Source organism: Camellia sinensis, chromosome 10 (genome assembly GCF_055761805.1).
Source record: "Camellia sinensis isolate YWXY chromosome 10, ASM5576180v1, whole genome shotgun sequence".
NCBI lineage: Eukaryota > Viridiplantae > Streptophyta > Magnoliopsida > Ericales > Theaceae > Camellia > Camellia sinensis.
In genome coordinates, this window is record NC_138970.1 from 160,950,920 (window position 1) to 160,969,226 (window position 18,307).

The 18,307-nt window shown below is 38.4% G+C and overlaps 2 protein-coding genes across 4 annotated transcripts in view; one reads left to right on the forward strand and one right to left on the reverse strand.

Moving 5' to 3' along the window:
* Positions 1 to 688: 688 nt before the first annotated feature.
* Positions 689 to 4,401, reverse strand: LOC145800821 (uncharacterized). Its single transcript, XM_082890567.1, has 4 exons — positions 2,592 to 4,401; positions 2,006 to 2,234; positions 1,356 to 1,588; positions 689 to 720 (listed from the first exon to the last, which is right to left on the reverse strand). The coding sequence occupies exons 1-4, from the start codon at positions 4,399 to 4,401 to the stop codon at positions 689 to 691; spliced, it is 2,304 nt and encodes a 767-aa protein (XP_082746693.1).
* A 13,183-nt stretch (positions 4,402 to 17,584) lies between these two features.
* Positions 17,585 to 18,307, forward strand: part of LOC114282620 (protein PHYLLO, chloroplastic-like) — a 330,809-nt gene continuing 330,086 nt past the window's right edge. For all 3 annotated transcript variants that reach the window (XM_082892728.1, XM_082892729.1, XM_082892730.1), the window contains exons 1-2: positions 17,585 to 17,730; positions 17,816 to 18,007. The gene's annotated coding sequence lies outside the window, so the exon portion shown is untranslated. The remainder of the gene's footprint in view (positions 17,731 to 17,815; positions 18,008 to 18,307) is intronic.

An 18,307-nucleotide genomic window follows, 5' to 3' on the forward strand; every position in this document is an offset into this window, starting at 1 on the left:
GCCTCGTAATTTCTTCTCGCGACGATCTAAAATCTTGACAGGCTTTTCTTCAAATGTCACGTCTTCATCAAGATTAATTTCCTCCCAATTGATGATGTGAGAAGGGTGTGGCTCGTATTTCCGTAGCATAGAGACGTGGAAAACATAATGCACTCCAGCCAGTTGAGGCGGTAGAGCCAAACGGTACGCCACTTCTCTTATTTTGTCCAAAATTTCGAAAGGCCCTATGAAGCGAGGTGACAACTTTCCCTTCTTTCCGAAACGAACAACTCCTCGGCGAGGCTGTATTTTCAGAAACACATGATCTCCAACTTTAAATGCTAAAGGTCTTCTCCTTTGATCTGCATAGCTTTTCTGCCTACTCTGAGCGGTCTCAAGCCTTTGCCTAATTAGTTTCACCTTCTCGGTAGTTTCCTGAACTAACTCTGGCCCTAAAAGAGGTGCTTCTCCGACTTCTGTCCAACATATTGGTGATCGGCAAGGCCGTCCGTACAAAGCTTCATACGGTACCATACCAATACTTGCTTGAAAACTGTTATTGTAAGAGAATTCGACTAGTGGTAAATATTTCTCCCAACTACCTTTAAAGTCCATCACACAAGCTCGAAGCATGTCTTCTAAAGTCTGAATTGTTCTTTCCGATTGACCGTCAGTTTGAGGGTGAAAAGCTGTACTAAAACACAACTCTTTACCCAAGGCCTTTTGCAGACTTTGCCAGAACTGTGACGTAAAACGAGAATCACGATCTGACACTATTGACACTGGTACTCCGTGCAAGCTAATGATTTCTCGAATAAATAATCGACTTAAAGATTCGAGTGTGCCTGTTGGTCCTATTGGTAGGAAATGTGCCGTCTTAGTTAATCGATCAACCACCACCCAAATTGCATCATGGCCTTGCAGCGATCGGGGTAATCCCGTTACAAAATCCATTGTTATGTGTTCCCATTTCCACTTAGGTATTGGTAAAGGTTGGAGTTTCCGTGCCGGCCTTTGATGTTCTGCCTTCACTTGCTGACACGTCAAGCACTTAGATACGAATTGAGCAACGTCCTTCTTCATTCCACTCCACCAATACTGTCGCTTAAGATCCTGGTACATCTTATTTCCTCCCGGATGAACCGCAAAAACCGAATGGTGAAATTCTTTAAGTACTTCCTCTCTTAATTGTTCGATGTTTGGCACAAAAATTCTACCTAAATACCTTAAACTACCATCTTGATGGAGCGTCCAATCTGGTGAAGATTCCCCGGACACTAATCGGGCCTTGATGGAGTCGGTCTCCTGATCAAACCTTTGGGCTTCCAACACTTTGGTAAGAAGTTGGGGTGTTGTAACTATTGTAAACAACCTACCCCTCCCATTCTGAGTCTCTGGTTGTAACTTAAACTCATTCACAGTGCTTACCATTTCCCATTCTTTAATTGATATGTTGGCTACAATCTCTCTTGTCTTTCGACTTAGTGCATCTGCTACAACATTAGCCTTCCCGGGATGATAAGATATGGTGAATTGGTAATCTTCAAGGTACTCCATCCAGCGTCTCTGCCTCATGTTCAAATCTCTTTGTGTGAACAAGTACTTCAAGCTTTTGTGATCGGTAAATATCTCAAATTTTTCACCATAAAGGTAATGTCGCCAAGTCTTAAGTGCATAGACCACAACTGCCAACTCCAGATCGTGAGTAGGATAATTTTTCTCATGATTCTTCAATTGTCTTGATCCGTAAGCTACTACCTTCCCGTTTTGCATTAACACACTACCTAACCCTTCCTTAGAGGCATCACAATAAACAGTGTACCCAACGTCACGTTCGGGTATGACTAATATAGGAGCGATTGTCAGTCTCTTCTTGAGTTCTTGAAATGACTATTCACACGCCTCGTTCCATTCAAACTTTACTCCTTTTTGCGTTAGGCGTGTCATCGGCTTGGCTAATTTGGAGAAATCCTGAATGAATCTCCTATAATAACCTGCTAATCCCAAGAAACTACGAATCTCAAACGTATTCTTAGGTTGTTTCCACCCCATCACTGCTTCTACTTTAGCGGGATCCACTGATATCCCTGATTCAGATACAACATGACCTAAGAACTTTACTTCCTTTAGCCAAAATTCACATTTGCTAGCTTTAGCATACAATTGGTTTTCTCTTAGAATTTGCAAAACGGTCCTCAGATGTTGCTCGTGGTCTTCCTCCGATCGTGAGTATATCAAAATATCATCAATGAATACTACCACAAATTGGTCCAAATAGGGGGTAAAGATTTTGTTCATTAAACTCATGAATACCCCAGGAGCATTTGTCAAACCAAATGGCATTACCACAAACTCATAGTGGCCATAACGGGTTCGAAATGCAGTTTTGGGTATATCTTCTCCTCTAACACGAAGTTGGTGGTATCCCGACCTAAGGTCAATTTTGGAAAAACATTTTGAACCTCTTAATTGATCAAACAAGTCATCAATTCTGGGTAAGGGATATCGATTTTTAATGGTGGCTCGATTTAGTTGTCGATAATCGATGCACAATCTTAAGGTCCCATCCTTCTTCTTTGCGAATAATGCTGGCGCTCCCCAAGGGGACGTACTTGGTCTGATGAACTTCTTACTCAACAGTTCTTGCAACTGCTCCTTCAATTCTCGAAGTTCAGCTGGCGCCATACGATGTGGTGCTATTGAAATCGGTGAAGTCCCGGGTTGAAGCTCAATCGTGAAATCTACATCTCGTTTTGGAGGTAATCCTGGTAATTCGTCAGGAAAAACGTCAGCGTACTCGCACACCACATAGGGTAATCCTGGATCCTCTCGATTTTCGCCTTCCAAAATTAGGCTCGCCAACCATCCAGTTAGTTGATCATGCCATCGCGACTTGCGACACGTTGGAGTTAGAGAATCTTGTCTATCCCCTTTAAATTGGACTTTCGTGCCGTTAAGGGAGGATGCTGTCACTGTCTTACAGTAACAATCAATAATGGCTCGATGAACTGACAACCAGTCTATTCCTAGGATGACGTCAAAATCCGACATATCCATAACTCTTAGATCACAGATCAAATGTGAACCGGAGATTTCTAGCTCGCAAGATTTACATACTAGATTTACTCGGGTTTGACCTCCTAAGGGTGAAGCGACACTCATAGCTATCTCTAACGCTTCTGGCTTTAAACCCAAACTTGTCACACATGCAGTGGATATAAAAGAATGCGAAGCTCCAGAATCAAATAATACTTTAACCCAAGAATTCATAAGGATTAACATACCTTGAATTACTGATGGGTTATCAACATCTTCTTCTTCTTGGAGAGCATACATTCTTCCTACTGCCTGTTGGTTAGTCTCTCCCGGTTTCTTTCCATTTCCAGCTCCTTGTGGTTGTGTTCTTGGTCGGCCTGCATTCTTAGAGGCTTGAGGCTGCCCCTTGTTGGTCTGGGCATGTTGAGTAGGCTTAGAACCTTGCCCTGGTTGGCATTTGTTGTATGGTTGTGCCCCTCGCTGATCCATAAAATACTTCTCTCCTTGAGGACACTCACTTCGACGATGCCCCTGTTGACCACATTCGAAACATCTTCCTTCCCACTCACTTACAAAGTTTCCTCCTTGCTGGTTTCCTCGATTCTGTCTTTGTTGCTGCTGCATCCCTCCGGCATAAGGTGCTGGCGCAGGATGGTTTCTGGTGTTGCGGACTGGGCCTCCTCCGCGTGGTTGGTTGTTGTTCCTTGATCGCTGATTTCGAATGCGTTCAGAATCGGCTAACTCTCGTTCCACAATTAAAGCTCGATCCACCATTTGGGCATAAGTGGAGAGTTGTACTGCGATCAATTTTCCTCTAATGTCTGTGTCCAAACCCCATTCAAATCGCCTAACCTTATCCCCTTCATTTGCTACTATGGCTGAAGCATACCGTGAAAGAGCTTCAAAACGATTCGCATATTGAGCGACTGACATTTTTCCTTGTTTCAGTTGAAGGAACTCTTGAATCATTTCTTGTCTTAGCGAGTTAGGAAAATACTTTTCCATGAACAGGTCTTCGAACTGTCTCCAAGTTAATGTCTCTACTTGTCGAGTACTTTTGATCATTTCCCACCAATGATCTGCTTCCCCTTCCATTTGAAATGCCGCTATAGTCACTCTATCTTGTTCATTTCGGATGTCGGAAGTATCTAGCAACTTCTTAATTTGTCTTAACCAAGCTTCAGCTTCATGGGGGTTTGATCCACCAAGGAATTTGTGGGGACGTAGCTTTTCAAACTTTGCTATCATCTCTGATTTGTTTTGATCTTGGTTGCGGGGTGGTATATTGCCTACCCTATTAGCAATCGCGCGTATAATTCGAGCGACATCGCCATCAGGCACTCCATCGCCATTACCGTTGTTATTATTTCTTGTTCGTCCAGCCATTCTGCATGACGGGATTTTCTTGTGATTTATTCACTTATTTATTATCAGTATTATTATTATACTTATGTGCAAAGACAGTAAAAAAAAAAAAACTTCATTAATTAGATTAGATAAGCTACAATTAGCAAAATACAAATAGAACAAAGGAAAAGAATAACATACTACGGGCAAGAGATAGCCCCTACAATCTGAGTTAACTCCTACACTCACAATTCTAAACTAGGCAATTTCTTTTACATGTGAGCATACAAAACAATCAGTTAGCCTAGTTTATAGTCCCCTTAAGACCCCTTAAAATAGCCAAGGAAAGTCTCTCCACACCAGGGCTTCTGGCTCCCATGTGGCTTGGAAAAGTCCCATGAATCGCCATAGCACCCTTACGAAGATAGCAGTTTCGCACACACAATGCCCTAGCAGCAGCACCGGCTCCTCCCGATAGTTCCTCCAATCTCTGAAGTCCACTGACCCATCTCTCCTCACAATTCTGCTTGGGTCGGGCATGATATACTGAAGGTTCCAAAAGTCAAAAAGGTCGCCCACTCTTTCGGTGAAACCGTCCGGAAAGGGGCCTAGTTGATATACCTAGGGAGTCTCTTGTCTTAGAATCTGGATAGGTCCGATATAGGTGCCCACCCAACTCTCATTTTTCCAAGCACAACCTCCGAGGGGATAAAGTCTGACATATACAAAAGAGCCAATCTGCAACCCGTTTTGCACATCCTAACCCTCAAACGTGGCTCCTATATCTCCAGGGTTCCCCTCGGTATTGCGTTCCATAGACTCATCCTCAGTGTCTGACTCAATCACAATAACCTCCGGGGGGTTGTATATTGGTACAACTTCTTCAACTTCTTCAGACTCAGGTTCAGGCTCAAGTTCAGGATTAGGTTCAAGGTCAAGCTCAGGCTCAGATACATAGTCTTCTATAGGCATTTCCACGTCTTCACTTGGGTCGGATTCTATGTCATAGTTTTCCACTGAATTTTCCTCGTTAGAGTTAATGTCTGATGACCCTGGCATCCTACAAATAAAAAGGTTCTAACTTAGTTAGGTCACCGAGAATTACAAATTAACTTAAGGTTTTCTTAATTGTAAAAATAATAAACTACTACCCATGGCCCAAAGGTTCAAACCTAGGCTCTGATACCACGCTGTGACGCCCCAAAATTATTTATTTTTTTTTTTTGAAACGTCATAAGATTTAAATAACAATAACTTGCTAGATAAAATTTTAACTACTAGTTAGGAACTTTTAAGTTCTTACAAAGCCAAAGTCTAACGACAGAATAAAACTACAAGTTCACACACAACGTCACAACATAGTTTAATCCTAATACAAGGGATAACAGGATTTTATTCTGACAAAATATTGACTCTAAGTCAGCCAAGGTTCGATACTGGCAGCAGTTCCAATTTCAGCCTCAGTCCCTTCTTCAACATAATCTGGCATGAAACGCCAGGGCAACAAAATATATGCCATGAGTTTTGCAACACAGTAAGAAAACGTAACCAACCTACCATTCTTTTTAAGAGACAAATAATAATATTCTAAACATGAGATAACAATATAATTATACACAGAAATTACAACCATTAGAATAGTTTCAGTAATTTTAATAATTTAGGTGACACTCGAAATCTCACCAAAGAGATTTAACTTACCAACCACTAAGCATGGCAACGGTTAATTTGAAACCCTCCCTTGGTCAAATATTTAAGTGTTACCAACCGTAACTACCAGGGATGCCCACGTCCGGAGTTATATACCCAAGTAGTGGCATCCGTGGTCTGCCCCAAGGAAAAGGTCTGCCAAGGGTAAGCAACCTCCCTGTGTGCCACCTGCACATCCACCCTTTATTCCAAAACCGAATACCGAAAAGGGTTCAAATAAGTCCCGTGCCATCTTAGAGTTTCGCAACACAATTTACGTGAGAATTCTCAAAACCAGGGCTCACCCTGAACAACCGGTGTTAACGGTCAACCCTTAATTCCGTACAGTCTTTAAACCAAGACTCACTCCGAACAACTGGTATTAACCGTCAATTGTTAACTTTGTATATGCCGTTAATCATTTCAGTTAATTTTGATATTAATCACAAATAATTTCAAATTTTTAATCACAAATAATGTTATACCAACTCATTAAAATTCCCAATCATAAAATATTGCATGTGTCACACAATACTAAATAAAAGTACAGAATGTAAATAAGCAATTTATTTAAACCATGGTATGAAATAATAACTTAGATACAAGAATTAAACCCTAAACACACACATGCACAAATTTTTGATTTACAAAATTAGACTAGCATAATATTAAAGTGGTGATTTTATTCTGTCCAGAAAAATTTTCAGAGTATATATCTTGCAAATAAAATTATAAATACATTACTTATACAACTCTAAAATTCATATCAATCTACATGATACTAAATAAACATGTTATGGTTATTTTTCAGAAAGCTTTTTCCAAAAATAACTTATAAATAATTCTAAACAAATTCCAAGGGTGTTTATGACACAGATTTGTCACATTTCCTTATATTAATCCCATGCTTAAATTTATAGATCAAACCCATAATCTAAGAATTTATTATGAAACTAGACTTCTCAAATTTCATCTTCTAGTTAGAAATTACCAGATTTGGCTTAGTATAGAATTTTAAATAAATTTTCAACTACATGGTAAAATCTGTCTCACAGTTTCAGATTCAGTTAGAAATTTGTATAAATTCGTAGAAAGATCGAAAATTGTTTCCAAAAATTTCTAGATAAACTAGACATCATTATCAACAACTTTGTAGAATAAATTATCTCGAAATTCTAAGTATAAAATTGTCTAAAAATTCGGGTAACATGCTGGCAGATTCAAGACAGATTATTCTCAACACAGTTTAAGATTTAGTTAAAAATTTGTATAAATTCGTAGAAAGCTCAAAAATTGTTTCCAAAAATTTTTGGATAAACTAGACATCATTATCAACAACTTTTGTAGAAGAAATTATCTCGAAATTCTGAGTATAAAATTGTCTAAAAATTCGGGTAACATGCTGGCAGATTCAAGACAGATTATTCTCAACACAGTTTTAGATTTAGTTAAAAATTTGTATAAATTCATAGAAAGCTCAAAAAGTGTTTCCAAAAATTTCTGGATAAACTAGACATCATTATCAACAACTTTGTAGAAGAAATCATCTCAAAATTCTGAGTATAAAATTGTCTAAAAATTCGGGTAACATGCTGGCAGATTCAAGACAGAGTATTCTCAACACAGTTTCAGGTTTAGTTAAAAATTTGTATAAATTCGTAGAAAGCTCAAAAATTGTTTCCAAAAATTCCTGGATAAACTAGACATCATTATCAACAACTTTGTAGAAGAAATCATCTCGAAATTCTGAGTATAAAATTGTCTAAAAATTCGGGTAACATGCTGGCAGATTCAAGACAGATTATTCTCAACACAGTTTCAGACAATGTATCAAATGTACATAATCGGAAAAATTTCAATTATAAAAAAAAATGAGAGGGTTGAGAGGGTTTTCTTACTTAGTAATAGAGTGACAAAATGGTTGAGAATTTTGGCTTCTTTAATCTCCTACTTTTCTTCCTCTCCTAACACCAAGCTTGGTGGCTTTGGGGATTTCTCTCTTCTTCTTCTTTTTTTTTTTTTTTTTTTTTTTTCTTTCTCACCGGATGCTTGCATGCACAAGGAAGGGTTGCATGCATATAAATATTGAAGACATCTCTCTCTCCCTCTCATTCTTTCCATTATTTTATTTCCTCAAAAATATTCAATTTCCTTTCTCCAATTTCTAAGAGCAAACTTTCTCTAATTTTCATAAGTTCTTCCCTAAATTTTATAAAGGATGGTGGGTTTGGTAGGAGCTGTGGGTTGTTTGCCCACAATTTGTTTGTTTGTATTTTTTTTTATTTTTAATTTTATTATTATTTATATATATATATATATATTTTGTGTGGATTTCTGAAAATTGACACACTAAGATTTTTAACTAAGGTATTTAGTAAGAATAGTTATTATATTGAATCATAATTAAAATAATTTATAAACAACAAATATTGAACACCCACAAAATTATTATTCTTAATAATGTCTTGTTAGTGATTGAATTGAGTCAATTTAAAACTAACTTTTACACTAATGCATAATTCAGATAGACTGTAGACAAAATTAATTAATAAATTTTCTTTAAAGAATAATTAAAAGATGGGTTTTCACAATCTACCCTCCTAAAAGAAAATTTCGTCCTCGAAATTAATTCGTACCTTTAGACTCGAATAGTTGAGGGTAATTGATACGTATCATATCTTCTCGCTCCCACGTTGACTCTTCCGTCCCACGATGTCCCCAGAGAACTCGAACCAATGGTATAGTTTTGCCTCGTAATTTCTTCTCGCGACGATCTAAAATCTTGACAGGCTTTTCTTCAAATGTCACGTCTTCATCAAGATTAATTTCCTCCCAATTGATGATGTGAGAAGGGTGTGGCTCGTATTTCCGTAGCATAGAGACGTGGAAAACATTATGCACTCCAGCTAGTTGAGGCGGTAGAGCCAAACGGTACGCCACTTCTCCTATTTTGTCCAAAATTTCGAAAGGCCCTATGAAGCGAGGTGACAACTTTCCCTTCTTTCCGAAACGAACAACTCCTCGGCGAGGCTGTATTTTCAGAAACACATGATCTCCAACTTTGAATGCTAAAGGTCTTCTCCTTTGATCTGCATAGCTTTTCTGCCTACTCTGAGCGGTCTCAAGCCTTTGCCTAATTAGTTTCACCTTCTCGGTAGTTTCCTGAACTAACTCTGGCCCTAAAAGAGGTGCTTCTCCGACTTCTGTCCAACATATTGGTGATCGGCAAGGCCGTCCGTACAAAGCTTCATACGGTACCATACCAATACTTGCTTGAAAACTGTTATTGTAAGAGAATTCGACTAGTGGTAAATATTTCTCCCAACTACCTTTAAAGTCCATCACACAAGCTCGAAGCATGTCTTCTAAAGTCTGAATTGTTCTTTCCGATTGACCGTCAGTCTGAGGATGAAAAGCTGTACTAAAACACAACTCTGTACCCAAGGCCTTTTGCAGACTTTGCCAGAACTGTGACGTAAAACGAGAATCACGATCTGACACTATTGACACTGGTACTCCGTGCAATCTAATGATTTCTCGAATAAATAATCGACTTAAAGATTCGAGTGTGCCTGTTGGTCCTATTGGTAGGAAATGTGCCGTCTTAGTTAATCGATCAACCACCACCCAAATTGCATCATGGCCTTGCGGCGATCGGGGTAATCCCGTTACAAAATCCATTGTTATGTGTTCCCATTTCCACTTAGGTATTGGTAAAGGTTGGAGTTTCCCTGCTGGCCTTTGATGTTCTGCCTTCACTTGCTGACACGTCAAGCACTTAGATACGAATTGAGCAACGTCCTTCTTCATTCCACTCCACCAATACTGTCGCTTATGATCCTGGTACATCTTATTTCCTCCCGGATGAACCGCAAAAACCGAATGGTGAAATTCTTTAAGTACTTCCTCTCTTAATTGTTCGATGTTTGGCACAAAAATTCTACCTAAATACCTTAAACTACCATCTTGATGGAGCGTCCAATCTGGTGAAGATTCCCCGGACACTAATCGGGCCTTGATGGAGTCGGTCTCCTGATCAAACCTTTGGGCTTCCAACACTTTGGTAAGAAGTTGGGGTGTTGTAACTATTGTAAACAACCTACCCCTCCCATTCTGAGTCTCTGGTTGTAACTTAAACTCATTCACAGTGCTTACCATTTCCCATTCTTTAATTGATATGTTGGCTACAATCTCTCTTGTCTTTCGACTTAGTGCATCTGCTACAACATTAGCCTTCCCGGGATGATAAGATATGGTGAATTGGTAATCTTCAAGGTACTCCATCCAGCGTCTCTGCCTCATGTTCAAATCTCTTTGTGTGAACAAGTGCTTCAAGCTTTTGTGATCGGTAAATATCTCAAATTTTTCGCCATAAAGGTAATGTCGCCAAGTCTTAAGTGCATAGACCACAGCTGCCAACTCCAGATCGTGAGTAGGATAATTTTTCTCATGATTCTTCAATTGTCTTGATCCGTAAGCTACTACCTTCCCGTTTTGCATTAACACACTACCTAACCCTTCCTTAGAGGCATCACAATAAACAGTGTACCCAACGTCACGTTCGGGTATGACTAATATAGGAGCGATTGTCAGTCTCTTCTTGAGTTCTTGAAATGACTATTCACACGCCTCGTTCCATTCAAACTTTACTCCTTTTTGCGTTAGGCGTGTCATCGGCTTGGCTAATTTGGAGAAATCCTGAATGAATCTCCTATAATAACCTGCTAATCCCAAGAAACTACGAATCTCAAACGTATTCTTAGGTTGTTTCCACCCCATCACTGCTTCTACTTTAGCGGGATCCACTGATATCCCTGATTCAGATACAACATGACCTAAGAACTTTACTTCCTTTAGCCAAAATTCACATTTGCTAGCTTTAGCATACAATTGGTTTTCTCTTAGAATTTGCAAAACGGTCCTCAGATGTTGCTCGTGGTCTTCCTCCGATCGTGAGTATATCAAAATATCATCAATGAATACTACCACAAATTGGTCCAAATAGGGGGTAAAGATTTTGTTCATTAAACTCATGAATACCCCAGGAGCATTTGTCAAACCAAATGGCATTACCACAAACTCATAGTGGCCATAACGGGTTCGAAATGCAGTTTTGGGTATATCTTCTCCTCTAACACGAAGTTGGTGGTATCCCGACCTAAGGTCAATTTTGGAAAAACATTTTGAACCTCTTAATTGATCAAACAAGTCATCAATTCTGGGTAAGGGATATCGATTTTTAATGGTGGCTCGATTTAGTTGTCGATAATCGATGCACAATCTTAAGGTCCCATCCTTCTTCTTTGCGAATAATGCTGGCGCTCCCCAAGGGGACGTACTTGGTCTGATGAACTTCTTACTCAACAGTTCTTGCAACTGCTCCTTCAATTCTCGAAGTTCAGCTGGCGCCATACGATGTGGTGCTATTGAAATCGGTGAAGTCCCGGGTTGAAGCTCAATCGTGAAATCTACATCTCGTTTTGGAGGTAATCCTGGTAATTCGTCAGGAAAAACGTCAGCGTACTCGCACACCACATAGGGTAATCCTGGATCCTCTCGATTTTCGCCTTCCAAAATTAGGCTCGCCAACCATCCAGTTAGTTGATCATGCCATCGCGACTTGCGATACGTTGGAGTTAGAGAATCTTGTCTATCCCCTTTAAATTGGACTTTCGTGCCGTTAAGGGAGGATGCTGTCACTGTCTTACAGTAACAATCAATAATGGCTCGATGAACTGACAACCAGTCTATTCCTAGGATGACGTCAAAATCCGACATATCCATAACTCTTAGATCACAGATCAAATGTGAACCGGAGATTTCTAGCTCGCAAGATTTACATACTAGATTTACTCGGGTTTGACCTCCTAAGGGTGAAGCGACACTCATAGCTATCTCTAACGCTTCTGGCTTTAAACCCAAACTTGTCACACATGCAGTGGATATAAAAGAATGCGAAGCTCCAGAATCAAATAATACTTTAACCCAAGAATTCATAAGGATTAACATACCTTGAATTACTGATGGGTTATCAACATCTTCTTCTTTTTGGAGAGCATACATTCTTCCTACTGCCTGTTGGTTAGTCTCTCCCGGTTTCTTTCCATTTCCAGCTCCTTGTGGTTGTGTTCTTGGTCGGCCTGCATTCTTAGAGGCTTGAGGCTGCCCCTTGTTGGTCTGGGCATGTTGAGTAGGCTTAGAACCTTGCCCTGGTTGGCATTTGTTGTATGGTTGTGCCCCTCGCTGATCCATAAAATACTTCTCTCCTTGAGGACACTCACTTCGACGATGCCCCTGTTGACCACATTCGAAACATCTTCCTTCCCACTCACTTACAAAGTTTCCTCCTTGCTGGTTTCCTCGATTCTGTCTTTGTTGCTGCTGCATCCCTCCGGCATAAGGTGCTGGCGCAGGATGGTTTCTGGTGTTGCGGACTGGGCCTCCTCCGCGTGGTTGGTTGTTGTTCCTTGATCGCTGATTTTGAATGCGTTCAGAATCGGCTAACTCTCGTTCCACAATTAAAGCTCGATCCACCATTTGGGCATAAGTGGAGAGTTGTACTGCGATCAATTTTCCTCTAATGTCTGTGTCCAAACCCCATTCAAATCGCCTAACCTTATCCCCTTCATTTGCTACTATGGCTGAAGCATACCGTGAAAGAGCTTCAAAACGATTCGCATATTGAGCGACTGACATTTTTCCTTGTTTCAGTTGAAGGAACTCTTGAATCATTTCTTGTCTTAGCGAGTTAGGAAAATACTTTTCCATGAACAGGTCTTCGAACTGTCTCCAAGTTAATGTCTCTACTTGTCGAGTACTTTTGATCATTTCCCACCAATGATCTGCTTCCCCTTCCATTTGAAATGCCGCTATAGTCACTCTATCTTGTTCATTTCGGATGTCGGAAGTATCTAGCAACTTCTTAATTTGTCTTAACCAAGCTTCAGCTTCATGGGGGTTTGATCCACCAAGGAATTTGTGGGGACGTAGCTTTTCAAACTTTGCTATCATCTCCGATTTGTTTTGATCTTGGTTGCGGGGTGGTATATTGCCTACCCTATTAGCAATCGCGCGTATAATTCGAGCGACATCGCCATCAGGCACTCCATCGCCATTACCGTTGTTATTATTTCTTGTTCGTCCAGCCATTCTGCATGACGGGATTTTCTTGTGATTTATTCACTTATTTATTATCAGTATTATTATTATACTTATGTGCAAAGACAGTAAAAAAAAAAAAACTTCATTAATTAGATTAGATAAGCTACAATTAGCAAAATACAAATAGAACAAAGGAAAAGAATAACATACTACGGGCAAGAGATAGCCCCTACAATCCGAGTTAACTCCTACACTCACAATTCTAAACTAGGCAATTTCTTTTACATGTGAGCATACAAAACAATCAGTTAGCCTAGTTTATAGTCCCCTTAAGACCCCTTAAAATAGCCAAGGAAAGTCTCTCCACACCAGGGCTTCCGGCTCCCATGTGGCTTGGAAAATTCCCATGAATCGACATAGCACCCTTACGAAGATAGCAGTTTCGCACACACAATGCCCTAGCAGCAGCACCGGCTCCTCCTGATAGGTCCTCCAATCTCTGAAGTCCACTGACCCATCTCTCCTCACAATTCTGCTTGTGTCGGGCATGATATACTGAAGGGTCCAAAAGTCAAAAAGGTCGCCCACTCTTTCAGTGAAACCGTCCGGAAAGGGGCCTAGTTGATATACCCAGGGAGTCTCTTGTCTTAGAATCTGGATAGGTCCGATATAGGTGCCCACCCAACTCTCATTTTTCCAAGCACAACCTCCGAGGGGATAAAGTCTGACATATACAAAAGAGCCAATCTACAACCCGTTTTGCATATCCCAACCCTCAAACGTGGCTCCTATATCTCCAGGGTTCCCCTCGGTATTGCCTTCCATAGACTCATCCTCAGTGTCTGACTCAATCACAATAACCTCCGGGGGGTTGTATATTGGTACAACTTCTTCAACTTCTTCAACTTCTTCAGACTCAGGTTCAGGCTCAAGTTCAGGATCAGGTTCAAGGTCAAGCTCAGGCTCAGATACATAGTCTTCTATAGGCATTTCCACGTCTTCACTTGGGTCGGATTCTATGTCATAGTTTTTTCCACTGAATTTTCCTCGTTAGAGTTAATGTTTGATGACCCTGGCATCCTACAAATAAAAAGGTTCTAACTTAGTTAGGTCACCGAGAATTACAAATTAACTTAAGGTTTTCTTAATTGTAAAAATAATAAACTACTATCCATGGCCCAAAGGTTCAAACCTAGGCTCTGATACCACGCTGTGACGCCCCAATTTTTTTTTTTTTTTTTTGAAACGTCATAAGATTTAAATAACAATAACTTGCTAGATAAAATTTTAACTACTAGTTAGGAACTTTTAAGTTCTTACAAAGCGAAAGTCCAACGACAGAATAAAACTACAAGTTCACACACAACGTCACAACATAGTTTAATCCTAATACAAGGGATAACAGGATTTTATTCTGACAAAATATTGACTCTAAGTCAGCCAAGGTTCGATACTGGCAGCAGTTCCAATTTCAGCCTCAGTCCCTTCTTCAACATAATCTGGCATGAAACGCCAGGGCAACGAAATATATGCCATGAGTTTTGCAACACAGTAAGAAAACGTAACCAACCTACCATTCTTTTTAAGAGACAAATAATAATATTCTAAACATGAGATAACAATATAATTATACACAGAAATTACAACCATTAGAATAGTTTCAGTAATTTTAATAATTTAGGTGACACTCGAAATCTCACCAAAGAGATTTAACTTACCAACCACTAAGCATGGCAACGGTTAATTTGAAACCCTCCCTTGGTCAAATATTTAAGTGTTACCAACCGTAACTACCAGGGATGCCCACGTCCGGAGTTATATACCCAAGTAGTGGCATCCGTGGTTTGCCCCAAGGAAACGGTCTGCCAGGGGTAAGCAACCTCCCTGTGTGCCACCTGCACATCCACCCTTATTCCAAAACCGAATACCGAAAAGGGTTCAAATAAGTCCCGTGCCATCTTAGAGTTTCGCAACACAATTTACGTGAGAATTCTCAAAACCAGTGCTCACCCTGAACAACCGGTGTTAACGGTCAACCCTTAATTCCGTACAGTCTTTAAACCAAGACTCACTCCGAACAACTGGTATTAACCGTCAATTGTTAACTTTGTATATGCCGTTAATCATTTCAGTTAATTTTGATATTAATCACAAATAATTTCAAATTTTTAATCACAAATAATGTTATACCAACTCATTAAAATTCCCAATCATAAAATATTGCATGTGTCACACAATACTAAATAAAAGTACAGAATGTAAATAAGCAATTTATTTAAACCATGGTATGAAATAATAACTTAGATACAAGAATTAAACCCTAAACACACACATGCACAAATTTTTGATTTAAAAAATTAGACTAGCATAATATTAAAGTGGTGATTTTATTCTGTCCAGAAAAATTTTCAGAGTATATATCTTGCAAATAAAATTATAAATACATTACTTATACAACTTTAAAATTCATATCAATCTACATGATACTAAATAAACATGTTATGGTTATTTTTCAGAAAGCTTTTTCCAAAAATAACTTATAAATAATTCTAAACAAATTCCAAGGGTGTTTATGACACAGATTTGTCACATTTCATTATATTAATCCCATGCTTAAATTTATAGATCAAACCCATAATCTAAGAATTTATTATGAAACTAGACTTCTCAAATTTCATCTTCTAGTTAGAAATTACCAGATTTGGCTTAGTATAGAATTTTAAATAAATTTTCAAATACATGGTAAAATCTGTCTCACAGTTTCAGATTCCGTTAGAAATTTGTATAAATTCGTAGAAAGCTCGAAAATTGTTTCCAAAAATTTCTGGATAAACTAGACATCATTATCAACAACTTTGTAGAAGAAATCATCTCGAAATTCTGAGTATAAAATTGTCTAAAAATTCGGGTAACATGCTGGCAGATTCAAGACAGATTATTCTCAACACAGTTTCAGATTTAGTTAAAAATTTGTATAAATTCGTAGAAAGCTCAAAAATTGTTTCCAAAAATTTCTGGATAAACTAGACATCATTATCAACAACTTTGTAGAAGAAATTATCTCGAAATTCTGAGTATAAAATTGTCTAAAAATTCGGGTAACATGCTGGCAGATTCAAGACAGATTATTCTCAACACAGTTTCAGATTTAGTTAAAATTTTGTATAAATTCGTAGAAAGCTCAAAAATTGTTTTCAAAAATTTCTGGATAAACTAGACATCATTATCAACAACTTTGTAGAAGAAATCATCTCGAAATTCTGAGAATAAAATTGTCTAAAAATTCGGGTAACATGCTGGCAGATTCAAGACAGAGTATTCTCAACACAGTTTCAGGTTTAGTTAAAAATTTGTATAAATTCGTAGAAAGCTCAAAAATTGTTTCCAAAAATTCCTGGATAAACTAGACATCATTATCAACAACTTTGTAGAAGAAATCATCTCGAAATTCTGAGTATAAAATTGTCTAAAAATTCGGGTAACATGCTGGCAGATTCAAGACAGATTATTCTCAACACAGTTTCAGACAATGTATCAAATGTACATAATCGGAAAAATTTCAATTATAAAAAAAAATGAGAGGGTTGAGAGGGTTTTCTTACTTAGTAATAGAGTGACAAAATGGTTGAGAATTTTGGCTTCTTTAATCTCCTACTTTTCTTCCTCTCCTAACACCAAGCTTGGTGGCTTTGGGGATTTCTCTCTTCTTCTTCTTTTTTTTTTTTTTTTTTTTTTTTCTTTCTCACCGGATGCTTGCATGCACAAGGAAGGGTTGCATGCATATAAATATTGAAGACATCTCTCTCTCCCTCTCATTCTTTCCATTATTTTATTTCCTCAAAAACATTCCATTTCCTTTCTCCAATTTCTAAGAGCAAACTTTCTCTAATTTTCATAAGTTCTTCCCTAAATTTTATAAAGGATGGTGGGTTTGGTAGGAGCTGTGGGTTGTTTGCCCACGGTTTGTTTGTTTGTATTTTTTTTTTTTAATTTTATTATTATTTTTATATATATATATATATTTTTGTGTGGGTTTCTGAAAATTGACACACTAAGATTTTTAACTAAGGTATTTAGTAAGAATAGTTATTATATTGAATCATAATTAAAATAATTTATAAACAACAAATATTGAATACCCACAAAATTATTATTCTTAATAATGTCTTGTTAGTGATTGAATTGAGTCAATTTAAAACTAACTTTTACACTAATGCATAATTCAAATAGACTGTAGACAAAATTAATTAATAAATTTTCTTTAAAAAATAATTAAAAGATGGATTTTCACAGCCGTGCTAGTATGGATGGGCAGCCATTCCCATGAAAACCTCAACCCCATTCCTTATCCATGCACACTCAAACTTCCTAAACCGCATTCCCAAAACTCTCACACCCCATCAACAATCTCTCCACCCTTCTTACTATGATTAAACTCAATCCATTACACACTCCCTCTCTCTCCTCTCCATTTCCCCTCCAATTCCCCACCCACACCTTCCTCTCTCTCACCCCCATCTCAAATTTCAATTTCCCTCGTCTCTCGCTTCTTCGCCCCGTCACAAACCTAAATCCTAGGTTTTCCATCTCAAATTAAACCTTCTTCGTTATATTTTTGTCATTTTGATTCTTAATTTGGCGTGTTCTTTGAATTTTGTTGTAGATAATTCGAAGTTCAGTGAAAGAAACTGAGTTATTGGAAGATGAGGACGTTGAATTACTTGTGGAGACCTGCATTACGCGTACTCTGCCTCCGGCGTTGATGCTCGAGCATGGTCTGCAAATGATTAAAGACGCTGTTGATGAATTGAAATCGAACCCTCCTCGTTTCAATAGTGTGATGTATAGATTTCAGGTACAGCTTGCACTGCAACTGAATAGTAATACCCAATTGTCAGTTTTTTTTGATTGAATGCAGTGAATGCATGTAGATAGACACATATGTAGGTATGGATATATGCAGGGGCTGAAACAGGATTTTGTAATGGGGGTGTTCAAAACTTGAAAGACTATTTTTCATCTTATGTCAAATTAGACATGTATTTACATAATGCTAAAACACAAGATTTGGCTAGTCATTAGACAGTAAAACATTGAGCTTCATGTTGTTTTTTTTTATAATAATAGGCTTTTTATCATATCATTAGACTTTAAT

Coding starts and splice junctions, on each gene's coding strand:
- LOC145800821 (XM_082890567.1), bottom strand. CDS start 4,401: ATGGCTGGACGAACAAGAAATAATAACAACGGTAATGGCGATGGAGTG. Junction 2,235..2,591: donor TAAGAAGTTCATCAGACCAA/GTACGTCCCCTT, acceptor AATTTGTGGTAG/TATTCATTGATGATATTTTG. Junction 1,589..2,005: donor TGGAAACAACCTAAGAATAC/GTTTGAGATTCG, acceptor CGATCACAAAAG/CTTGAAGTACTTGTTCACAC.